Source organism: Vidua macroura, chromosome 2 (assembly GCF_024509145.1).
Source record: "Vidua macroura isolate BioBank_ID:100142 chromosome 2, ASM2450914v1, whole genome shotgun sequence".
Classification (NCBI taxonomy): domain Eukaryota; kingdom Metazoa; phylum Chordata; class Aves; order Passeriformes; family Viduidae; genus Vidua; species Vidua macroura.
Window position 1 is genome coordinate 100,840,029 of NC_071572.1, and position 22,617 is coordinate 100,862,645.

General features: G+C 40.2%; 1 protein-coding gene across 1 annotated transcript in view; it reads right to left on the reverse strand.

Moving 5' to 3' along the window:
• The window catches only part of GTF2F2 (general transcription factor IIF subunit 2), a 79,256-nt gene extending 60,560 nt beyond the window's left edge, over positions 1-18,696 (reverse strand). The window contains exons 1-5 of the mRNA XM_053970727.1: positions 18,558-18,696; positions 12,037-12,110; positions 11,484-11,502; positions 10,572-10,716; positions 3,849-3,887 (exon numbers count right to left, since the gene is read on the reverse strand). Coding sequence (XP_053826702.1) covers positions 3,849-3,887; positions 10,572-10,716; positions 11,484-11,502; positions 12,037-12,110; positions 18,558-18,623 — 343 coding nt within the window. The 5' untranslated portion in view covers positions 18,624-18,696. The remainder of the gene's footprint in view (positions 1-3,848; positions 3,888-10,571; positions 10,717-11,483; positions 11,503-12,036; positions 12,111-18,557) is intronic.
• Between the last annotated feature and the right edge of the window lie 3,921 nt (positions 18,697-22,617).

Here is a 22,617-nt window from a genome sequence, read left to right on the forward strand (position 1 = left end):
TCAGGTTCAGGAGAGAAACTGTATGACAATAAGTATATTAGTTTGGTCAGACATACATGTTAGACTATTCATACAATAACCTAAAACAAATAGCCAGACTCTAAGGGCACCCAGGACATTTACACAAATTCTCAAAAAATTTAACTCCAGTTAATGCTGGCCTACATTAAACCCATATGTTTTGCTATTCTACCACTGCACTTTCCCTGTTCTTGCACAGTATTTATTATAACCAGCACCATAGGCCTTGACTACATATACCTTAATGCAGGAATAATTGCCTCTTTGTTGGTTTCAACAGCTACTAATCACACTGATTACAGCTCCTGGAAAGCTACTGGGAAGCTTGTATTTTAAGTTGTGTTGTATTTATCTGCCAACAAACCCAGTTATATTTCCAAGACAAAAAACTGTTTCTGTGTCTTGAACATGGCAGAATCTGCATCAAAATTATCTTCAACACTGAGTTGCAAGCTAGTATTTAAATTAAAAGTTACTGTTTTATTCCTCCTGACAATCATTTTTCAGTTAGAGTTTCGCTTTTGGAGTTTAATTAATATACGTTAACTGCTTGAAAGAGGATAAAATCAAATGTGCATTTAGCAGCTTTATACCATCCCATGTTATACTGTAAGAAGTCTCCATCTTTACCAAAAAAAATGCTGATTTTATCACATGGAGTTCAGTGGTTATCATCACACTTAAAATGAATTTAAAATATTCCAATATATGTATAATCAACGTGTGAATCCTTTTTTTTTTACTACAATATCAAGAAATTAAGGAAGTGGTATCCACAAACAGTTTGAGTGTTGTATATTTGTGTCTGCAGTTGCACTCATACACTTACAATTGGTAAAATTTTAATACCAAATTCACCCTATATTGTCTGTCGACATGTTCAAAGCTTGGGCAACATTATATACTCAGTTCCTGTGCATGCAGCTTCCATAATATGCACTTCCACAGGGACAGCACCTAATTGAATTTGCTCTTACACGAGAACGCATTTCTTTACTGTATCATTCTCAGCAGACTACACAGACTCAGAGCAGCAGCTTCTGAGTATTTTTATTGGGGGGGAGCAGGTCACACTTTATACTGTCACAAATGCTTGGTTTTCACAGCTTCTGTCACCACTGACAGCACTTTCAGGTAGGTGCAAGCAATGCCATAAACAAACAAGAGCCACATACACATATTTGGACTTAAATTGCTTGCTCATCCTCATATAGGACCAAGCAAAGCTAATCCTCATTTCTCTTTTCCTTTAGCTTAGTGTGTCATTTGCTATGTTCTTTTCACTTTTAGTATAAACCAGCCTTCAGGCACTAAACAACACTAGTTGAATCACCAAGCACTGTTTATCACAAGCTCTAAACAAATAGGATTTCTGTATGGAAAAACTGATCTAAAATGATAAAATGTAAAAGGAATTCAAATTTAGTTTAAGGAAACTTGTCTCAGATATGTCTTGATTCCTGAATATTTTGATTGTAAACATCATTCGAGATATCATGGATACTAAAGATTTTACATGGGCTCAGCCAACAGGGACACTTCATAGAAGAAAAATCCATGAGGTCCTGTTAGGTAAAACACCATCACTTCTGGTTCTGGAACTCCCTGAACTGTGAATCACTAAAGGCTGGAATAAGCTGGAACAGGTTGCCCAGAGAGGAGGCAGATGCTCATCTCTGGAAACCTCCAAGGTTAGGTTGGACATGGGTCTGAGCAACCTGTTCCAATTGGAGATGCCCCTGCTCTTTGCAGGGGTGTTGGACTAAGTGAGCTTTAAAGATCCCTTTCAAACCAAAACTTCTATGAGAAGTATCTTGGGGAGGTACCATTGTGCTTCTACACCACTCTTACTCTCATCTCAAGGTATCTGCTGCTGACCACCACTGAGGACAAGACACCAGCCAGATGACCTTTGGTGCGATCCAGTATCACTCACAGTCTCTCTCAAACAGCATCATGTACAGCAGCAACACTATCATGGCTTTTCTAGGTGGTTTACAACTATCCCAACAATAAATGTGATTAAAAATGTCATACATAATACTAAGGATTTATGACATTAAAGTTTGACAGCACCTTATCAATGTAATTATTTTTAAGGATATAAATCAAATTGTTTCTGAATGTCATATCTCATTTACTTTCTTTACTTACTAACTATGAATAAACCTTACATATTTTATTTCAGTATGGAAATAAAATAACAGGATCCCAAAAGGATCTTGTTACGCTAACATGCTAAATAAATACATAAAAGACATCATCTTTGCCTCAAAAGTACTTGATGTAGGCCAAGAAACAGTAAATGAACAGAAAAATTGAGTACTACATAACCTGAATAACCTGAATTTGGAACAGGCCATCTGAGTTCAAAATGATTTTGAGAAAAAAGTGAATAAGCAAATAGTGTAACTGATGGCTGAGAGGCCTCCTTTATATGCCCCAGGGTAACCAACTACCATCACTCAGAGAGTGAATCCATAACCAGTTTGATTCCATAAAATGGGTTTAGAACTCATCTTGTCAGCATATTTAAACAGCTCACACCATACAGTAATTCATTCTTCTGGCTGAAGCAAAAACACAAACAACTAAACACGTGGCCATCTTACACAACAATCACAGAACACGGAGGAGGCACGAAATGAAGAGCAGACAATTCAACCATTCAAACACAAACCAAACCAAAATAAAACCAAGCGTGCACCCTTACAACTGAAAAAAAACAACTAAATGGAAGTATCGAAATTCTGGTTCATTTTAGCAGTTAAAATGTTAATATCTGATTAACACGAGACACTGCACAGCAGTGAATCTCAGTTTTCAAGTGGTATAAAACATCAGTTCTCAAGGAAGTAGCCCTTCTTACCTTAAAATTGCACCATGATTCACACAGAATCAGAGCGAACAGGTTTTACCAATTAACTAAGAAGAACTGCAAGCTATAAAACACACCTTGGATTCAGTACAAGTCTGCAGAGTATAACACTCCTAACACCAGCCTTCTGACACACTTAGGCCAGTGTAATAGAAGGAATCTCCATTCTACAAAAAATTCCCTGCTACAGAAAACAAAACCCAAACCCTACCTCTAGCTAGACACAAACTATACACTTTTGACAATATTTGATGCTGAAAGGCAATTCAAAGAAGTCAGATACTAAACAAAGCAGACATCTCCATGTTTAAGTGTCCAAAAAGTACTTTCAAGAAGATATTTTAAACACCCACTAGCATTAGACTTTTGTTTAGGAAATGCTTTTAAGAAAAGTAAGAGTTTGAAACTCTTTCACATCTTTCACATGAGGCATCTCCTATCTGTGCCATTACCACCTAAAAAGTGCACTCCAGTCCCAGTACTATTTAATCCATGTGCACCAGAGATAATACTATTTTTTATGGACTATTTTTATGATTGCTTAGTTTATGCAATTGGAATAAAATAACAAAATATCTTGAAATGTGTCACAAACTTTCCAACCAAAAGAAAAGAATTCAAACTAAAGGCAGATAATAAATTGAAACAAAAAAAAAAAAAGGTTGAGAAATAAATAAAAAATCTAAAACAACATTGCAAAGAACGTTACATTCCTAAACCTCTCCCTCATAATTTTATTCCCCCTCTTTTAAATAAAAAATATTACTAATTTAAAGTTTTGGGCACAGCAGATAAACAGTTACGAAGTTATTTTTTTAATGTTATGATATTCTACAAAATATTTTAAAAAGACACTTTTTTTAATTTATCAATTTCTTAAGAAGCAAAATTCAAAATCTGCAGCAATAAGTAATTTTTTAAGTGCTTCAAAGAAAATGTCTGTACTCACCAGCACTGCCACTTTCTGATTTTTCTTCTGATTGGTTTTCTGGGAAAAAAAAATAAACAGAAAATAATCACAATGTTTCTGTGTTGATTATTTGAAATTACACCCAACAACTGGGTTGCAAAGTAAAGAATGATAAATTATGATAAAATCAAAATTACTGGATTTGATTAATGTTTATAAATACACCTTCTGAGGAATAATTTGCTACCAGGAACAACAAAAAAAAGTCCTTTAGTGCCCAAACTCACTCATAACTTAAATGAGAGAACTCTATTGCACCTCTGACTGAGCTCTGCAAGAACAAAGCTACACATTTATACAAAATCAACAGCAGGATTATGCTTAAGCAATGTACATTATTCATTTATCTCTCTGGTTAGCCTAGCCAAACATTTCTGTATATTACAGAAATAATCAGGGTTCTGCAAAAGAATAGTCTTAATTGGCATTAGGTAACTTTTTGACCTTGATCAACCTCTTCTCTACCCTTTTTACAGGCCATGGAAGAATTTATTTCTTCCAGCTTTTCCTCTCTGATTATTTGTCCTACAATGATACTATAGTCCATTGGTATTTTTTGTCAAGTATTTGTACTTGACAAGTACAACAAATATATATAATCAGAAACATGTCCTGTTCCATGTAGCAGAGAATCCGAAGTTCGAAACAGACACAGTGTTGCAAAGTGACTTGCTAAAAAATTATCACTCTGGTGAATGGCAGAGTCAGATTCAGAAGAAGGTTTCTGCAAGAAATTCCAATCCCACATTTCAAGAAATGGCTACCAGTAGATGCATTGTGGTAACCTGAATTGTAACCCCTACCAAGTCCTGTAAGATTAAACCCCTCCATTAATTTGTCAGTATTATATTTGACTGTTCCTCCTATATTTCTCCTTTTTATGCATCCTCTGCTGCATAGAGCAAAAAGAACATTTTCACTTCCCTGAAACACAGTTAGAAATGGTAAAAGATACTTGTCCTTTGCTTTCAACTCAGGCAAGTTACAGCTATCATTGCTATTTACTTACAGACAAGAGTGAATTACCGCTCTAACTCAGAGAGTAATTTTCAAGTTCAGTTAGGTTGATAATTTCTGCCATTTACAGGCTGGGTATTAAAAGAACTGAAAACATGAAATATTTTAGAAAACCTTCTTCTTGCCACTGATTCTTGCTTTGAAGGCTTCTGTCCCTCTTTTCTCATTGAGATGGCTTGAGAGCCTGAGGAGTAAATGCAAACATAAAAACCAGTATCTTACAGCTCCTTCTTTCTTTACACCAGGTGCCTGTCATTAGTCTCAGCAACGGAAGGCACCTGCTTTCTCTATGAGAAACAATCATTATATGGCCCCTTCCCAGCCATGAGTATTCACAAAGTGAGTAAAGATCCCTGCCAACTTTCAGACATACATCCAGAATAGCCTGTTTGCAGAAAACCAAGTATTTTCTCGTTGATGTAATTTTTTGTGCATATTTGGCACTTTTACAGCATGACATAAAAAAATGCCCAACCAATACCCTAACTCAATTGTAGCTTGGTGAAGGAAACATTCAGTACACACACAAAAAGCAGAGAGGATGAAATGAAGAACATACAAACAAACACCTGCCTGAAGTGAGAAGCGATATGGAACCAGACTTAAAGCTGTTCAATTTCAACTCAGTTTCAATGGAAGACCAGAGCTACCTCATTGAAACTACTGGCAAAGACATTACACTTGAACGTTACTAAGAGCATCTCTGATTCAAATAGCAATAAACGTACTTCATGTCTACAGGGAAAGTGTGTGTGCTTGTATCTGCCCTCAACAGCAGAGACAAAAAAACAGAAAAAATTCAAGTCTTGCAAAAAAGTGGCATTTTTCTTCCTCATCAATAGATAACTCAGTTTTGTTATGATTAGGTCACAAGTTCTGCTTTAAAAATCTCTTCAGCATTAATATAATGAAGAAGGTAAAGGAAGTTGTACTATGTCTATGAACATATTTCATTCATGCAGACTACAGCTGCTCAGCCTTCTCTACAACATGCAGGAGTTGACAAACGCCAGCAGACTGGGGTTGGTTAGTTGGGGTTTTTTGTTGTTAGTGTTTTTTTTGCTGCTATTGTGGTAGTAGTGGGTGGTGGTAGGGTGTTGGTTTTCCACATATACATCAGTGAGACTGGAAACAAAAGGTATTTTAAATCAATTAAGTTTGCAAAAAGACTATTCCCATCACACTGAGCCCATTCTAACAGACTATATATTTTGTGTGTTATATCCTCAATTGTTTAAATTTGTACAGGAATTAACAGTCTATAGTTTTAATAACAGAAATGAAAATAAAATAGCTTATCCCTGCCAGCCAGCTGAACCTGCTTTACAGTACTTTTTAAACCCTCCAACAAGCATAAGTAATTAAATAAATATCATTTCCATTTTTTTGAGATGGAGAAGGGGTATGATGTAAGCAATTGTTTTCTAAATGGACTGTAAGTCTCAATAATACACACAAAATTTTGAGCCATCAAAATGGTGTCTGTAATTAAACTAGCTTGAGCCTCAAATTCTCCTTTTCTGATCAAGGGTTTAATCTCAAAAATATTTGGAAATTTGCATAAATGTCACAGATTTGAAAGGCTGCTGTTGCTTCTATTACTTTTGATCATGAGGCTGCTGATAGGTTTTCTGCTTCTGCTAACAGTCCAGAAAAGACTGAACAAAGAAGCATTAGGTAAGATCCCAAAATCTTCTGGAATATGTGGTTAAGTGACAGCCTGAACAGAAACAATTGGAAAGTACTGTTAACGTAGACAGGTACACATCAAAACTCCTCATCAGGCTGCACTAAGATGGCAGAACAGTGAGGGTGTTTATTTCCTAAATAACAGTTTGATGAGGAATTTCAGAATTCAGACACTTATCTAATAGAACTGGAAAAAGTATTACAAGGCATCAAGATTCTGAGCACACTGTATTTTACTGAGAATAATTAAGTCTAATTAAAGAAGTAACTGCTTTAATGAAAGGCTTTTATTAGGGTTTGTTCCCTTCACATTTCTTTAATGGCTGGGCATAGCTGATATTTAAAAATACATATATGCAAAATACAGACTAAAAACCTCTGAATATTCATTTTCACTGGAATACAATTGCACACTGTATGTTATATGGTAGGTGTGATTTATGTACAAACTCAGAAGAGGTCCTTTCATACATGAGAAGCTGTATAAAGGAAAAAACCCAACAATTCAAAACAATGGGAGAATTTTCAAGGAATGTAGGAATAAAGGAGCTGTTCTTGGGTATATAGGCCGAGTTACATGTATTATTGAACAAGAACACAAAAAAAAAAAATTGAGTGTCACTAACTGAATTTCTGAAGGAGAGAAGGCTCAGGAGACTGAAGAAAAACAAAATATTAAAAGCCAGCAACGTTCTGTGAAGCATGAAACAGTGAGACAGTCCATGCATGAATGCTGCTCAGAAGCAAAGCTCTGGTATGTGTTCTGTCAATGGAATTCTTTGAACACTTTTTACTTTCAGTAAGATGGAAAAAGCGTGAAAGAATTTAAAGATGCAAAAATAGACATACGGCTACCCCACTTATGAAGGGGGAGTTGTGAAGATATATTCAAAATTTAAATAAAATGAATCATCTCATCCAACTTTACAGAAATATCTTATACTTTATCTGTATCTACAGTGTAAAATCTTCTCCTCCACCCATCAGTCCTTTACAGTCTGGGATACAATTGCCTGCCAAGGCCTGTGTTTTCACAAGTCATATTAGTAGCACATTTTTCCAAAAACCCGTTCAATAAGAAACTTTTATCATTATCTCTAACAAAGCTGCAATTTTATTTATATTAAGATCCAGCAAACGTAAACTATGTGCTGGCAGGAAAATTAACCAATGGGCAATTAAAGCAGTAAGGAAAGCAATGTATAATCATAATCAGAAAAGTGTGCAGTTAAATGTTTAACAGAAGTGTCTTTCCATTCCTTCAATGAGGAAAGAAACTGTTAAATTACAATATTATCTTATGCTAGGGAGTCTGCCAGTGGGAACATCAAAAAACAATTTTAACCAAATATACCCTATGTATCAGGCCCATGAACTGCCCCTAGATAGTTTCTACCTATATGCACACATGAAGAATTCATTTTGTTCAATAAGGCACATTAAAATATATGCAAAATCTTCTGCTTTTCAACCGCCAAAAAATCACAGCTATGATAGCTGCTGACAAAGATGAGATAAAATGACTGGAAGCACAAATAGCATTGTAGCATAGCAACTGTTGATGTACATATGGTGATGTTTATGGAACAGAACGTGGTTCATATTTAATGCAGAAATAACACCAAAACCAGCCTAGACAGCAAGACCTAGACAGCAAGAGACAAGTGTGCTTTGGATCCCTCTGCAGACATGACAGAAGCCATGCTTCCCATCAGCTTTGCTACACTCATGCTTAGGAATGCCACCACAGGCCCCAGTGATCTGCCCAGCAAGGAGACAATGCAATGTCCACATGTGCAACAGCCTTGCAAAGGGACTAGGGAGATACTTTGCAACTACCACCTTCAGAGTACCCAGTATTATTCACTGGGGCTATTTCAAATTACAGAAAAAGGAAAATAAAAGAAGTAAAAATAAATGGGAGAAATCCCAGAGCTAATCCAAACAGAAGATGCAGCATGCGTGAAATCCAGCACAGGACAGATTTTTAACAGTATCTGGGATGGGAGCCACTTTACCATGCTTCCTATTAGCTCAGACACACACAGCAGAAGAACAAGAAACTGCAACTCATTACACTTTGGACACAATAAATCACATCTTAGAAGAGCCTAGTGCTGTCCATTAAGAAATAAGGGACCACCAGAGATGCAGACATTTACAATAAAAGAACTAAAGAATTCCTTCCAACACTACAAGTAGGAGAAGCAAGTTCAGTTAAGACAAAGCAAAACAAAACCCACAGAAAATCCATTCAGAAGACTAGAAATTACATCATGCAGAAAATATTAAATTACTTGTCAAATTTGATTTTTTTGCTTGCTCTAAGTGACCTGATGAGTCAATGTGAAGTGCTGAATTATCCAGAATATATAAACTGCCTACAGCATCTTCCAAGATCACAGCATATTTCAGAAAAGCCATCAAAAAGACAGTCACTCCAACGTAAGGATCCCAGGCTTAAAAGACTACACAAAGAATAGATCTCAGGATATTCAATGTCCTCAAAAAAAGGGTGGAAGGGGGAACAAATCACAAACCCACAATCAAAAAAAACCCTCATCTTGTACAAAACAAACCCAACTGCTTTAAGCCATTTGCCCTGGTTGATTTAAGTCAGTCCTCAGTAAGGGTACTGACTGAGAGCAATACTGCATCTTTTTTATCCATCTTTCATTGCCTAATTCCTCAACTGCACTCTTCTCGATGACATCTGCAGTTCCATACCAGCTTAATCTTTGGCCCATGGTTCAAACTGACATATTGCTTGTGTTACATGGTGCAATTAAAAAAAATTAAAAAAAGAAAAAGGACAAGATGCTTTTCAGAAAAAAAAATATGCTAATTATAATATGAAGACTCATTCCTGTGAACCTAGGAATGAATGAATTTCAATTTCCTATTATTGCCTTACTGTGGATCGACTGATGTGCAAAGATATGTAAGTTCTTATTGAGTGTTTTTTCATGGTCAATATAGTGGGTTTTTCCATGGGGATTTTCTGGTATCCAATACAGTAGCAGCCTTTCTTTCAGTTGGGACATCTGTACAGTCCACCCTTCAGACACCTGTTTTCCCACTAGCCATAATTCAGTTTCAAATTTGTTGAAAATGGACATGGAGCTCAAAACATGCCTACACATTTAAGCACATGAGTGTAACCTCAGAAACATGGTGCCTGTAAGCAATCTGACAGGAATTTGGAATATTTGTGTCATGTTCATTTTTCAAAGCAAAAAAAAAAAAAAAAATCAAACAAGAAAAGCACAATAAAGTACATTTTTGACTGTACTGTCACTGTACCAACTTAAATGTAACAGCAAAAATTTTAGCCATTTTGCATTTAAATCAGTTTCAGGAAAACTCACTGACTGCATGTTATGCTTGCTAATCTCAAACAAAAACGATTTTGACAGGGCCTATGCTTATTCAGTGCTTCATCCCAATCATTTCTCATGTAACTAACCACCCTTTGCTCTAATAACTTCTACTCAGTAAATCCATGGTCCTCAAATAACTATTTCTAGTTGCTGGAAAATGCAAAATTTTTAATTGATTAAATTTAAAAAAAAATGAACAGAGGAAAAATCAGCATTGTTATAAAATTATATTCACAGCTGAGACCAATTCAAGGAGAAAAGACCAAATACTAGTTCATACAAAAAATACATGGGAACACAAAATCATGTTATTTCAGTAAAAACCCTAAAGGAGAATGTACACAATGTACTGTACTCTGTATTGCATTCCACATTCCCCCTGCTGTCTCCAGCAGACTCAGAGCCGAAATGTACATGATAACCGCGGAGAACTTAAATCAGTTGCCTGATCACACCAAGTAAACAGACAGACACAAAAAAATTACAACAGTGTTATTTACACAGAAAACACCAAAACTGCCAAAATCTGACTTACGAGTCTTCTGTCTTTTACAGCACTGGGTTTATTGAAAGCAGACATACTGGTAAAGTCATAACAACTTTAATTCTAACTTACCTACTGAAGTTTCTGTGAACACTGTTAAGGTCTGTCCTCCCACACTTTGCAGAAGAAATGGATGTTCTCTTGGTGCACTGACTGAAGCAGGCTTTCCTCCAATATCATTGATGCTTGCAAGCTCTTCATTCAAAGTAAATGACACCTAACAGTCACAATTGCCACAGTGTTACCAAACAGACTCAACTGCATTGTTTCCCAAGTTAGGGGGAAACAAAAAGAGAGAAAACATAAGTAGTATAGCATATTTCTATTTCAAAAATAAAGAGTGATATAAGAGTCCTTCCACGCTGATCTCTTGTTGAAATACAGAATTCAAAGCTTTCATGTACTTAATAAAATTTACTCAGTTTTCAAAAAGTTGTAAATTACCTCCTCCTGAAGTCAGAGAACAACTTGATTTTACTTGTTAAAATAAACAGCATAATAGGTTTTCAGCCATTGCTCAGTATGAGTGCTGAAAAATGTTTTGCACAGCCAGCTGAGTTCCAGAAAAAGTGCTGAAGTACCACAAGTGTTACTAGCCTGGGCCTCCTGAATTGCATACAGCCCAGAAGAGGTTTAACCACAGCTCCTTTGCCATGTTCACATTGTACACTCAATAGTGAAGCTAAGGAAGCTTGAAGAGGGATACCTCACACCAGCACTGCATGCTTTTCCTGTGCATCCTCCTTAGCCTTTTGTACTAACACATCTCAAAGTGTCTGAAGACAAGGTAAACCAAGTGAGGGAACAGGGACCTGATGCAAGCCTCACAGGCATCTATGGGCAGAGCTACTAACAGAATTCTCTCCTCCTGATTCAGTGGTACAACACTTCACTAGAGGTATAACAAAACATATGTGACGTTAGAAACCAGCATGTTCTAAACAGTTTTCAGAATTCAAAATATAAACTTTAGCAATTACTTACTTCTGTTCTTCCTTGATTTCTGAAAAAGAAAATATTTAATATTTAATAAATATATAAATATTTAAAATATATTTAACATTTAATAAATATATAAATATTTAAAATATATTTAACAATGTTTCCTTAACCTAATTCCTCAAGTTTAACTTTCCTGATAAAAAAAGCAAATTTGAATTCTACTTTTGTTATTCATCTTCACTCCTGAGCTGTTCAATTTTTTGTTAAGCTGATGCCCAAGAATAAATGGGAAAAGTCAGCATGTAAGGACAGAAGCAGCAAAATAACACATGCAAATAAAAGCAAATTCTGCAGTTAGGTTTCCTCAAACCTAGGAAATCAAACCTCATGTAATGGGACAGAGTGACTCCCCAGTATAATTTTGTACAATTTATATTCCTAATCACTACACAAGCAAACACTACACATGGATCACAGAAATATGCACACTGTTGGCAAGAAAAAGTATTATGTCTTAGAACAGGTGCAATATATTCTTATTTTATACAGATAATTTCTAAGAAATGCAACCAGTAAATGTAGAGTAAAGGCTTACTTGACAATCCTTAGTTTTCCCACTTCACCTCTTCCTGAAGCTTTACTCCACTGTTGTGACAAGTATTTGGGGACCTAAGAAAAGACAACAGATTTCAAGAAAAACAGATTTTAAAATTCTATACAAACTGTGTATGGGTAAATACTTTAAATGCTTTTACCCTGACTACTTCAGAATAAAGTATGAGCTAAATATAGTAGACAATAGAGAGCCATAGATGGTTTTGGTTGGCAGGGGCCTTAACAAACATCTAGTCCAAACCCCCAGCAATGAGTAAAGACATCGGCAACAAGATCAGTTTGCTCAGAGCTCCATCCAACCTGACCCTGAATGCCTCCAGGGATGCCACATCCACAGCTTGTCTGGGCAACCTGTGCCAGTGCCTCACCACCCTCATTATAAAACATTTCTTCTTTACATCTAGACTAAATCCACCCTCCTTTCACTTAAAACCTTTTACTCCTTGTCCAACTACTATAGGCCCTACTAAAAAATCTGTTCTCATCTTTCTCATCAGCCCCCCTGAGGCACTGGAAGGCACCTGTAAGGTCTCCCTGGAGCCTTTTCCCCTCCAGGCTGAGCAGACCCAGCTCTCTTCATCTGTCTCTCTCATCTGTCAGGTGCTCCAGCTCTGTGATCATCTTTGTGGTCCCATTTGTACCTGCTGCAGCAAGTCCACATCCTTCTTATGCTGGGGGCCCCAGAGCAGGATTCAGCAATCCAGGGGGGGTCTCAGCAGAATCCCCTCCCTTGACATACTGCCCATGAGGCTTTTGTTGCAGCCCTGGAAAGAATTGCCTTTCTGGGCTGCAAGTGTGCATTGCCAGGTCATGTCCAGCCTCTCATTGACCAACACCCCCTCAGAGCTGCTCAGTCCTTTCCTCCCCAAGCACTGATCCTGGGGGTTACCCCAACCCAAGTGCAGGACCTTGTGCTTGGCCTTGTTGAACTTTATGAAGCTCATGCAAGCCCACTTCTTGAGCTTTTATATACATACACATGCACACACACACACACACATATACACATATGTGTACATATATTAAGTTAGAGAGAGTAAATAGAATAATGTAGCACAAAAGTAACACCAGTGTAGAGTCTCAAATGAGAAAAATCTTAGTAACTTCAATCTCAAATACTACTATCCAATCATAAAAGGCAGAAAAAGATCAGCATCATATTCTTAAACTGAGGAGTCTCAATATTTTATCGGGTAAAATTATACTTTTAAATATTCATTAGAAATTATCATCTCTCTGGGAAAAAAAAAAATCAACCAACCAATCACAGCGATGAGAAGTTCAGCAATTTCTGCTGTGAAGGGAAGGCTTAGAGTCTGGGAACCTCAGACATGTTGAGCAGAAGACCACAGCCTACTGCCACTCCTCCAACAGCAGAACCACCCTAGGCAAATCTGCCTCACATCACTCATTCCCAGCTCTTCACTGCATTGGGCAAAGTCTTTGTGCAGCTGGTCAGTATATGGAAAGAGCAGACTGGTCTAGCTAGGAGCAGTGGCTGACTTCTTTGTTTTAGTTGTGCTGATTTTGTGTTTAACAGGTGGAACAACCAAAGCAGCTCCCCAACCCATTTTCCAGAACAACTCCACAAAGTAGTGATTAGTCCAGGGACAGGAACAAGACCTGCATAAATTGAGAATTAAAGGCTGCTGCAGTGCTGTTACCTCACCTACACACTAATTCCTTCAGTTGCAAAGGCTGTGGTATCTGCAGCATTGGGTGACTGGACTCAAAATGTACAATAAAGGCTCTGGCAAGGAGCACACTCCTCAGAAGTGTGTCAGTTCTTTACTGGCACAGCAAAGTTTGTCCTGGCACACACAGTCCACAGCTACTGAAAACATCTGTGCCCACGTGAAAAAACAGTGTGTGGCACAGCTAGTAACAAAGAGAAATACACTAAGCTGTGCCTGGGGCATTTTCTGTTTCAAGCAGCAAAGAAGCACTTTGAAGCCTAATTTTTGTCTTGCATAGAGTAAAAACTAAGCCAAGCTGGAGAGAAAAAGAGCCTGTTCCAATAACTTGCTAACAAAGAACAACCTCCTAACTTCCTAAAGCTCAAATTAAATTAACACTAACTTTGTATTTATCAGTTCTTCAAGAACTCCAGATCTTGGAACTGGTGCTTAGTTAGCATTTACCTTTAGACTCACAGCACCCCATGAAGTACATGTGGAATAGCTACAAAATCAAGATGCCTCCAACTGCTCAGACAAACTAAATGGCAGTCTGGGTTCCCATAAAGTTCAGACAACTTTAGTCAAAATACCACAAAAGCACAACAGAAAGGCACAAATTGGCACAATCTATTGGTATCTATCTATGAATATCTATTGGTGTATATATATATGAAAGTGGCAACTTTTTACAGTAGGTCCCATGCCAGATCAGATATGGTCTTCTTTCTAAAGTCAAGATAAATGCTATGACATGCTCCAGCTGGCTCAACAGAAATATTATTGCATGCTTGCTTCTAATCTCTATTTATACTGCCAGATAATAAGGTAGATGCACATTCAGTACAAGTGGACAAGGAGTGAAGGGCTCTCATGGTGTTAAAATCACTGACTTGCTATATAATACATTCAGACTGGGAATTAAGTCAGATTAAGAGGTTGCAGATCAATCATACTGCATGGGATGGTCTCAAAGAGTGCATTTAATCATCTTTCTGCTGGCCTACCTGCAGTCAAGGGCTATGCAGAGCAAGACAAAGCATTATGAAGGGCTGTGATCAAAGGATTACTTCCAGTTATCCATAGGTACTTCAGATAAAACCAGGTGCTGCTCACAAACCCACATGCTAATGACGTAAACAATCAGGAAAGAATAACAAAGTCTTAAATGCCACAGACATCTTATTTTGCACCTTTCTTTTAATTTTAACATAATAATTATGGTAAAGAGTCAGGTTTCAAAATCTTAACAATCCTTGAAAGAACACACAGAAAACTAGAGCAACCTGTTTCTACAGGGCAGAATTTTCACAGATCCCGCAGGAGGATTTTGAAAACTACATACGCACAGAAAGAGCAACCTGTGGATAGAGTGCCTGCCCAACCAAAAGGCAACTGAATGTAACCTTTCAGGACAAGTGGTCTTTATTCTGGGATTTGTAGGTAAGAACACTCTTCTCTCCAAAAAAGAAAAAAATTTACAATTTAATCACTAGAACAAATGTGACGTACTAAGGAGCATCACTTCAAGCCCTCTTCCCACTGCTGTTCTCCTCTTGCTACTCCCATCACAGCACTGCCCAGGCTGCAGTACATGAGGCACGCTACAGGCAGTGTAGGACACGAGGGGCCCTGCTCCACTCATCTTTCAGCCTGGGCACAGCTTCCTACCCCCCTTTAGAAGAGAACACACAAGCAGTCCCTCTCTGTAACAAACTACTTCCACTTTTCTCCAAAAAATTAAATTAGCTCTTTCTCTATATAGCAATATATATGCAGTGCATACAACAGAAACTAAGGCTGATGTCAGATTCTATGTTTAAATTTTTCTTTGAATATACAAAAATAATTAAATAAAGATATAATCTTTCTAGCTGTAGGACAATGCAGCAGATTAAATAAAAAATCTGACCAACACACTCAGGGAGCAAGAAATTAACATTCTAATGGCTAACACTAAATGGCCTTCACTTTACCACAAGTACATAACCAAATACTACTACTATTTCTCTACCTTAGCTTTCACTGAAAACACAGAAATAAAAATCTGGCGGCTTTCTGGATTTGTACTAAAGCAACTCAGTCTCTTTATGGTACCTCCTCTTACTGCTCATGTTCTAAAATACTCATCACTACATTTTTTTATTGCCTGTTAAGTAGTCTCTCTGGAATACTTCCTGTGCTAGCACAATGCATGCTAAAAGGAAATCAAATAAGCCAAGCTTTTTATTCCATCAGAACTGAATGCTCTCTCCCTCAAAGGAAGGATAAATTCATCCTCGTTGTCCTAGCTAGTGAACATAAAAAATACAGGTACTATGCACTGTCTTGCCTCTGACCTGGAAGTCCTGCTAACAGATGTGGCTGTTTCCAAGTGCAAGTCTAAAGGAAATCAAAGGATAAAATCCTGCATAGACCATGGTCTATCAGTGTTAGCATCTTTTCAATATTTTTTACTATCATTACTATACAAGAAGACGGATGTAAGTTCAGAACACATGCATGAAGGACTACATCAACATTTACTTGGAAGAGTAATACTCCAGCTTTCCTTTCAGTCCTGTTTTCTCATTAAACAGAGTGGCACCAACTGTAAGAACAAATGTGCCTGAAAATTCCTTGCTTCAGGAAACATCAAACTGTATCAGACTAAAGGACAAGCAAGTTCAGTATCCTGTCCCCAAATACAGCCAATGGCAGTTACTTCAGGAGGAACATACGAAGAAAATTGATTTCCCCAGCATGCTCTTCTAATTTCTAGGGTGTTTTAGCAGACATGGAGTTTGTCAGCATATTACTTTTTAATCTCTCAATTCAATTTTCTTGCCTGAATTTGACTGTGTTTGAGCTTTGGCGAAGTTTTGAAATTCAGAACTTCTAACTGTAAGAAGTTACAAAATTTAACTACACATTGTGCAAAACAGTACCTCCTTTGCTCTTGCTGAGCCCCACCAATGAATTAATCTGACACACCTCTAATTCTTGTGTTTGAACTGATTCTTTCCTGTTCACTTTTGCCTATTCACTTCTTCCTTATCCATCCCTGACACTACTCATTGCTTCAGATCTCTTCAATATTTCCAAATCAATCCTCTTGCCAGCCTAAAAGGTAACAAAGCATTCAGGAGTTCCCTCCACAGCCATCATTCCTTGTTGTCAAGACCAGACCTGGTGCTCTCCTCTATACTGTTCCCAGGTGCACTGTACACCTTCCACAGCAGGGGAGATGAGACCATGGCTACACAGAGCATTCTGGATAGAGGCAACATGATGGTACAATAATATTTTCTCTTTTGTTTTCTGTGTCTTTTGTAATCATGTCCAATGTTAACTCTGCTCATTTGACATGTTCTTATACAGTTATCTCCATGTACAAAAAAAAACCACTCCTCCTGAATGACAACAATCAGCAGAAGCCCAACTGCTGCATACAAATAATTTGGATCGTTTTTCTCTAAGCACGCCAGATTAGATCTTTCAGCTCTTAATTTCTTAATTTCATCTGCCATTTTATCATCCTGACACTCAGCATGTCATGATCTACTTCTGCGGCTTTCTGCTGCCAGCATTCATTGACAGTGCCCAGGAAAAGCTAGTACAATTAGAGCACTTGCACAGTGTTCATTGTGGCTTTGTGACATCACACACTCGGGTGTCAGTACAGAAGAGGAAGCCAGATGCAGCAACCTGCCCACCAAAAATTCTGCACAGCAAAGCAAGTGTGAAATCCCCAACTGTTTTGAAGGGCCACTGCAAGCAGTTTTGGTAGCTGAAGTATGATGGTGTTACAACCCCCTCACCACCCAGGACTAGTATTTGAGTACCACCCTGTCCCCACAGGTTCTTTCAAGTTGATGGTCTGAACATATTCCTAAAGGAGGAAGGGAAGGAAGGAACTGTTTCTGCCAGGAGAGAATAAATATAGGTCTAGAAAAAGAGGAGCACGCCCAGAGGCAGGCAGGGTACACGCTCCCCCATCACCTTCAAGTTCCTCTTTCTGAAACAATGCTTGCTACTGGCAGCAAAATGTCTTGACAGTAAAGACACTGACTCCAGGGAACAGAGCAATGCCAGCCTGTTAGTGGTGGCACCAGACTGGAGTGTGGCCCTGCACCAAACAGGTTTGATTTGACATCCTTGCTACCTTTTCACAGCCCCTCCACTACAGCTGTACATCACTAGCACCAAAGGCAGCTGTAATGACAAGACACTGGCATCCACTTTCCTTGTTGGATGTGGACAGTTTTTTAATCAGGATGTGAATCTGGGCACACTCAAAACTTTTTCCAATTCTCAACGTTCTGGGGAAATAAAAGTTACGTGGCCACGTTTGTTGCTCATCACAAACCACTAGCAAGAACAAGGAAGAGATGTTTTACTGTGAGGGTGGTGAGACATTGCACAGCTTGTCCAGAGAAGCCGTGGATGCCCCATCCCTAGAAATGTTCAAAGCCAGGCCGGATAAGGCCTTCAGCAACCTGATCTAGTGGGACATGTCCCTGCCCACAGCAAGGGGGTTTGGGACTTAATGACCTCTAAGGTTCATTCCAACCCCTCAATATTCTGATTCTGTGATAGCTCCCCGGCTGCCCAACTTTCCCTGCGGTGTCTCCTTTACTCAGCAGGCATCCGGGCCCAGCCCCGCGCTGTCCCCGAGAAGGGGAACAGGCGCAGTGGCTGTCCCGGGCCACAGGGCGAGCCTGACGCGGGCAACCCCGGCCTCAGGGCGCCCAACCCGGGCACGGCGGGGCGGGGACGAACGGAGGGACCCGGCTGCCATAGGCCGCGCTGGGCCGGGCCCGGGGCCGCGGCGGCGGCTCCTCACCTTCACCAGCCACATGCCCGTGTTCTGCTTGGCGCCGGTGAGGTCCAGCTCGCCCTTGTCGCTCATGGCGGGGCAGGGGCCGGGCCGGGCCGGGCCGGGCGGACGAGACGAGCAAGAGACGAGCGCGGCAGCGGAGCGCACCCGGCACACGGCGGCCCGTGAGGGACAAACTTCTTCCGCTCGCACTGCACGGCGGGGCGGGCCCTCGCTGCGTCGGGGCCGCGGGTTCGGGTCCCCGCCCCGGCGGGGCCGCGGGAAGGGCCGGGAGTCCGTGGTGGCCGCAGAAAGTTCCAGTGTCACAGGATATCCTAGGTTCGAAGGCACCTATAAGGATCATCGCATCCAGCTCCCGGCCCTGCACAGGACATGCCCAAGTGTCACACCGTGTACCTGAGAGCATTGTCCAAATGCTTCTCGAGCTCCGTCAGGCTTAGTGCTGTGCCCACTCCCGTGGGGAGCCTGTTCCAGTGCCCGACCACCCTCTGGGTGAAGAACCTATTCCTAATATCCAACCTGAACCTCCCCTGACACAATTTCAGGCCATTCCCTCGGGTCCTGTCACTGGCCATGAGAGAGATCAGTGCCTGCCCCTCCTCTCCCTCTCAGGAGGAAGCTGTAACTGCAGTAAGGGCTCCCCTCAGTCTCCTCCAATCTAAAGAGACCAAGGAACCTCAGCTGCTCCTCTTACAGCTTCCCCTCAAGACCCTTCACCATCGTCATTGCCCTCCTTAGGATGCTCTCCAACAGCTTAATGTCTTTCTTACCCTGTGGCACCCAAAACTGCACGCAGGATTCAAGGTGAGGCAGCACCAGCACAGAGCAGAGCAGGAAGTTATTCCCTCCTGGTACCAGAAGAGTTATCCCAGCTTGCTGAAGAAAGACAGCACGATGTAAATTATCTAGGGGAACTGGAGGAGAAGCCTGGAGAGAGGAGGCACTACCATGATAGTGCCCTTCTGTTTGGGAGAGAAATGGTGGCTAGAGGAGCAGCTCCTGTGAAAGGGATCATGGTATGCTCAAAGGCCACGGAAGTGAGAAAAACACAGCTGGTGAATCACTTTCTGGGAATAAAAAGTAAAGATTTCCCAGAAAGGGAACTCGTGGGGAAGTGTTGGAATAAGCTGTCCAAAGATAGGAGGGCATCTGAGACACTGAAAATGTCCTATGTCAGGAGAGAGAAAGCGCCTGCCCATCCTAGGTTGAGATGGGTGTATTTGGCTAAGAAAAACCCCCATCCTTATTTTACAGCTGTCACTATCCCTGGAGAAGTTTTTCCCCTTTGCAGTTTAACTTTGTTATCTCCCTTCTATCCACTATGGGCACAAGAAAGACATGGACATGCTGAAGACACTGGCACAGGTTGCACACAGAGAAGTTGTGGATGCCCCTCCCTGGCAGTGTTCAAGGCCAGGTTTGCCAGGGCTCTGAGCAAACTGGTCTAGTGGAAGGTGTCCCTCTCTACTGCAGGGGGTTTAAACTAGGTGATCTTTAAGGTCCTTTCCAATCCAAACTACTCTATGATTCTATGGCATGGAAAGCATTTTATTATCTTCCTCTCTTCTTTACTTTATCCTTTTACTGAGATGTAGCCCTTTGATTTGCCTCCTCTCATACTAAATAACTTCAGTTTGTTCAATTCTGCCTCATAGGTCTATTCTCTAGACCTCTGGCTATGTCCATTGCTCTCTGAATTCTCCCCAGTACAAGTTTACATCCTTTTTAAAGTCTGGTTGCTCAGTGGTGAAGGTTATACTCCATCTGAGTCTGTACCAGCAGCAAGCAGAGGGTTTTTTTCTGGTACAATATGCAAGAAATTGCTCATCTGGCACACAAAAAATGATCTCAGTATTATATCTCAGATATGAGAGTCTGCCTTTCTAATTATAGGCAATCATCTAGGTAACCAAGGAGGACAACATTTTATATGTATCTGAAGCGATAATGGCTAACACTGAACTATTATATTGGCTAGGGTTAGTTACATTTAAAATTAATTGCATTTAAAAATTGCTTTTGTTTTTACATTTGAACTATGTTTCTCTGCAGAACTCGGCTGGGAGGGTGGATAGATCTTATATTGTTAGACAACTTCCACTGAAATTTCAGTTTTCTTTAAGACAACCTTACATAGACTTACTAAAGGCTTCTCAAATGCTAATCAAAATGGAAGTTTGCATCTCAACAGTAGGAAGACCAGCCCCATTTTCTGGGACTGTGTTACCCCTAAATATTGTAGGTCTAAGACCCTTTGGTTTTGTTCACCTGGAAAAAGAGTGGATCTACAGAGGCAAACACCATTGCTTTACAGTCTGCTTTGGATCCTGCTCATAGGATCATAGAACAGTTTGGGTTGAAAGGGACCTTAAAGACCATCTGATTCCAAACCCCCTGCCCTGGGCAGGGACACTTTCCACTAGACCGGGTTGCTCAGGGTTCCATCCAACCTGGTTTTGAACACTTCTAGGCATAAGGCATCCACAATTTCTCTGGACGATTTGTTCCAATGTTTCACTGCCCTCATTTGGAAACACTTCTTTCTGATGTCCAATCTAAACCTACCCTCTTTAAAACCATTGCACCTTGTCCTTTCACTACAGGCCCGGAATAAGAAGTGTCTCTCTTTCTTTCTTGTGAGCTCCTTTAATATACTGAAAGGCTGCAAAAAGATCTCCCTGGGGCTTCTGCTTTTCCAGGCTGAACACGCCCAAATCTCTCAGCCTGTCTTCATAAGAGAGGTGCTCCAGCCCTCTAACCATTTTAGTTTCTTTCCTTGGGATCTTATCCGACAGGTCGGTGTCTGCCTTGCGCTGGGAGCTCCAGGGCTAGATGCAGTACTCCAGGAGGGATCTCAAATGTTCCCCCAGGATAAACACTGAATTAACAACAAAATTGTCCCTCTACCACTGCTCCCAGCTCAGTCTGTGTACTCAGATCACTCAGATAACATGCACCACCACGTTTCAAAAGGAAAAAAGCAGTGGAATGGATGTCTCTAACAGGCGTGACATTTGCAGCAAAGCAGCATCACGGGGATTCAGATGGGCCAGTGGTTCAACAGATGGAAGGAGAGGAGCTCCACTTGCAAAGAGCCCAGCAGCAGGTGATAGGAGCATGGCTGACCACCTCAGGACTCCTTAGAGAGGGAATCCATGAGGAGTCATCACTCATATTCCATGTGTAAATGACAATAGCAAAAACCTCTCTAAAAGTCTGACAATTGGGGTGGCTCAGCTGGCAACCCAGAGGGGAAGGCGACCAGGCAGAGATCTTTCCTGGCTTTCTCCAGGCAGCCTTTCCATAGCTGTTTCCATGGAAACTGAATTTAAAGGGACAACAAGCAGGAAAAAGTGCGCATTTTCATTAATTCCTCGTTTAAAATCTCAACCTTATGTTTGCCAGGGACACATTTAGTGCCATGGAGGAGGACCCAGGGACCAGCTGTTGAGCTGCAGAGCTGTGTGTTAGTCACCCATTTTCTTCTTGCTTGCATGGAAACAGATGTGTCTGAGAAGAGAGATGGCCAAATTGAGACTTACACAGCCTCTCATTCTTTATTTTCCCCATGTCCAATTAGGTGAGATGAAGAGTTGGCAGTGTCATCAGCAGCCACACAGAATTTCTCTTCAAATGTTTTAGGAACGGGCTAATTGATGCAGCCTGGTGGTACTTGGTGAAAACCAGCACAGCAGAAGATGCAAAAGGCCTGATGCTGCCCTGTTGAAGCTGATGGGAGTTTTGCATTTAGGAACCCATGTGCTTTCCTCAAAGCCCAGCAAGAACTAGGGAAGATGTGCTCATGGAATCTGGTTTTCCCACAAGATATCAGTGATGGACACCATCAGAGAGGTTTCCATGTGCTGGAGGAGATGAGTGCTGCCTGTATTCTGAATACCTGAATTTTCAGTCAGCAAAGACCTCATGGATTTACAAGGATGCAAGAAAAACTCAAACTTAAATCTCAAAACTACCATTATTGTTTGTACTGCTTGAGTAAGAGGAGGGCAAACTTTTGCTATCTTCAACTGTAATGCATCATTCTCTTGTTTGTGGCGCAGTTGGT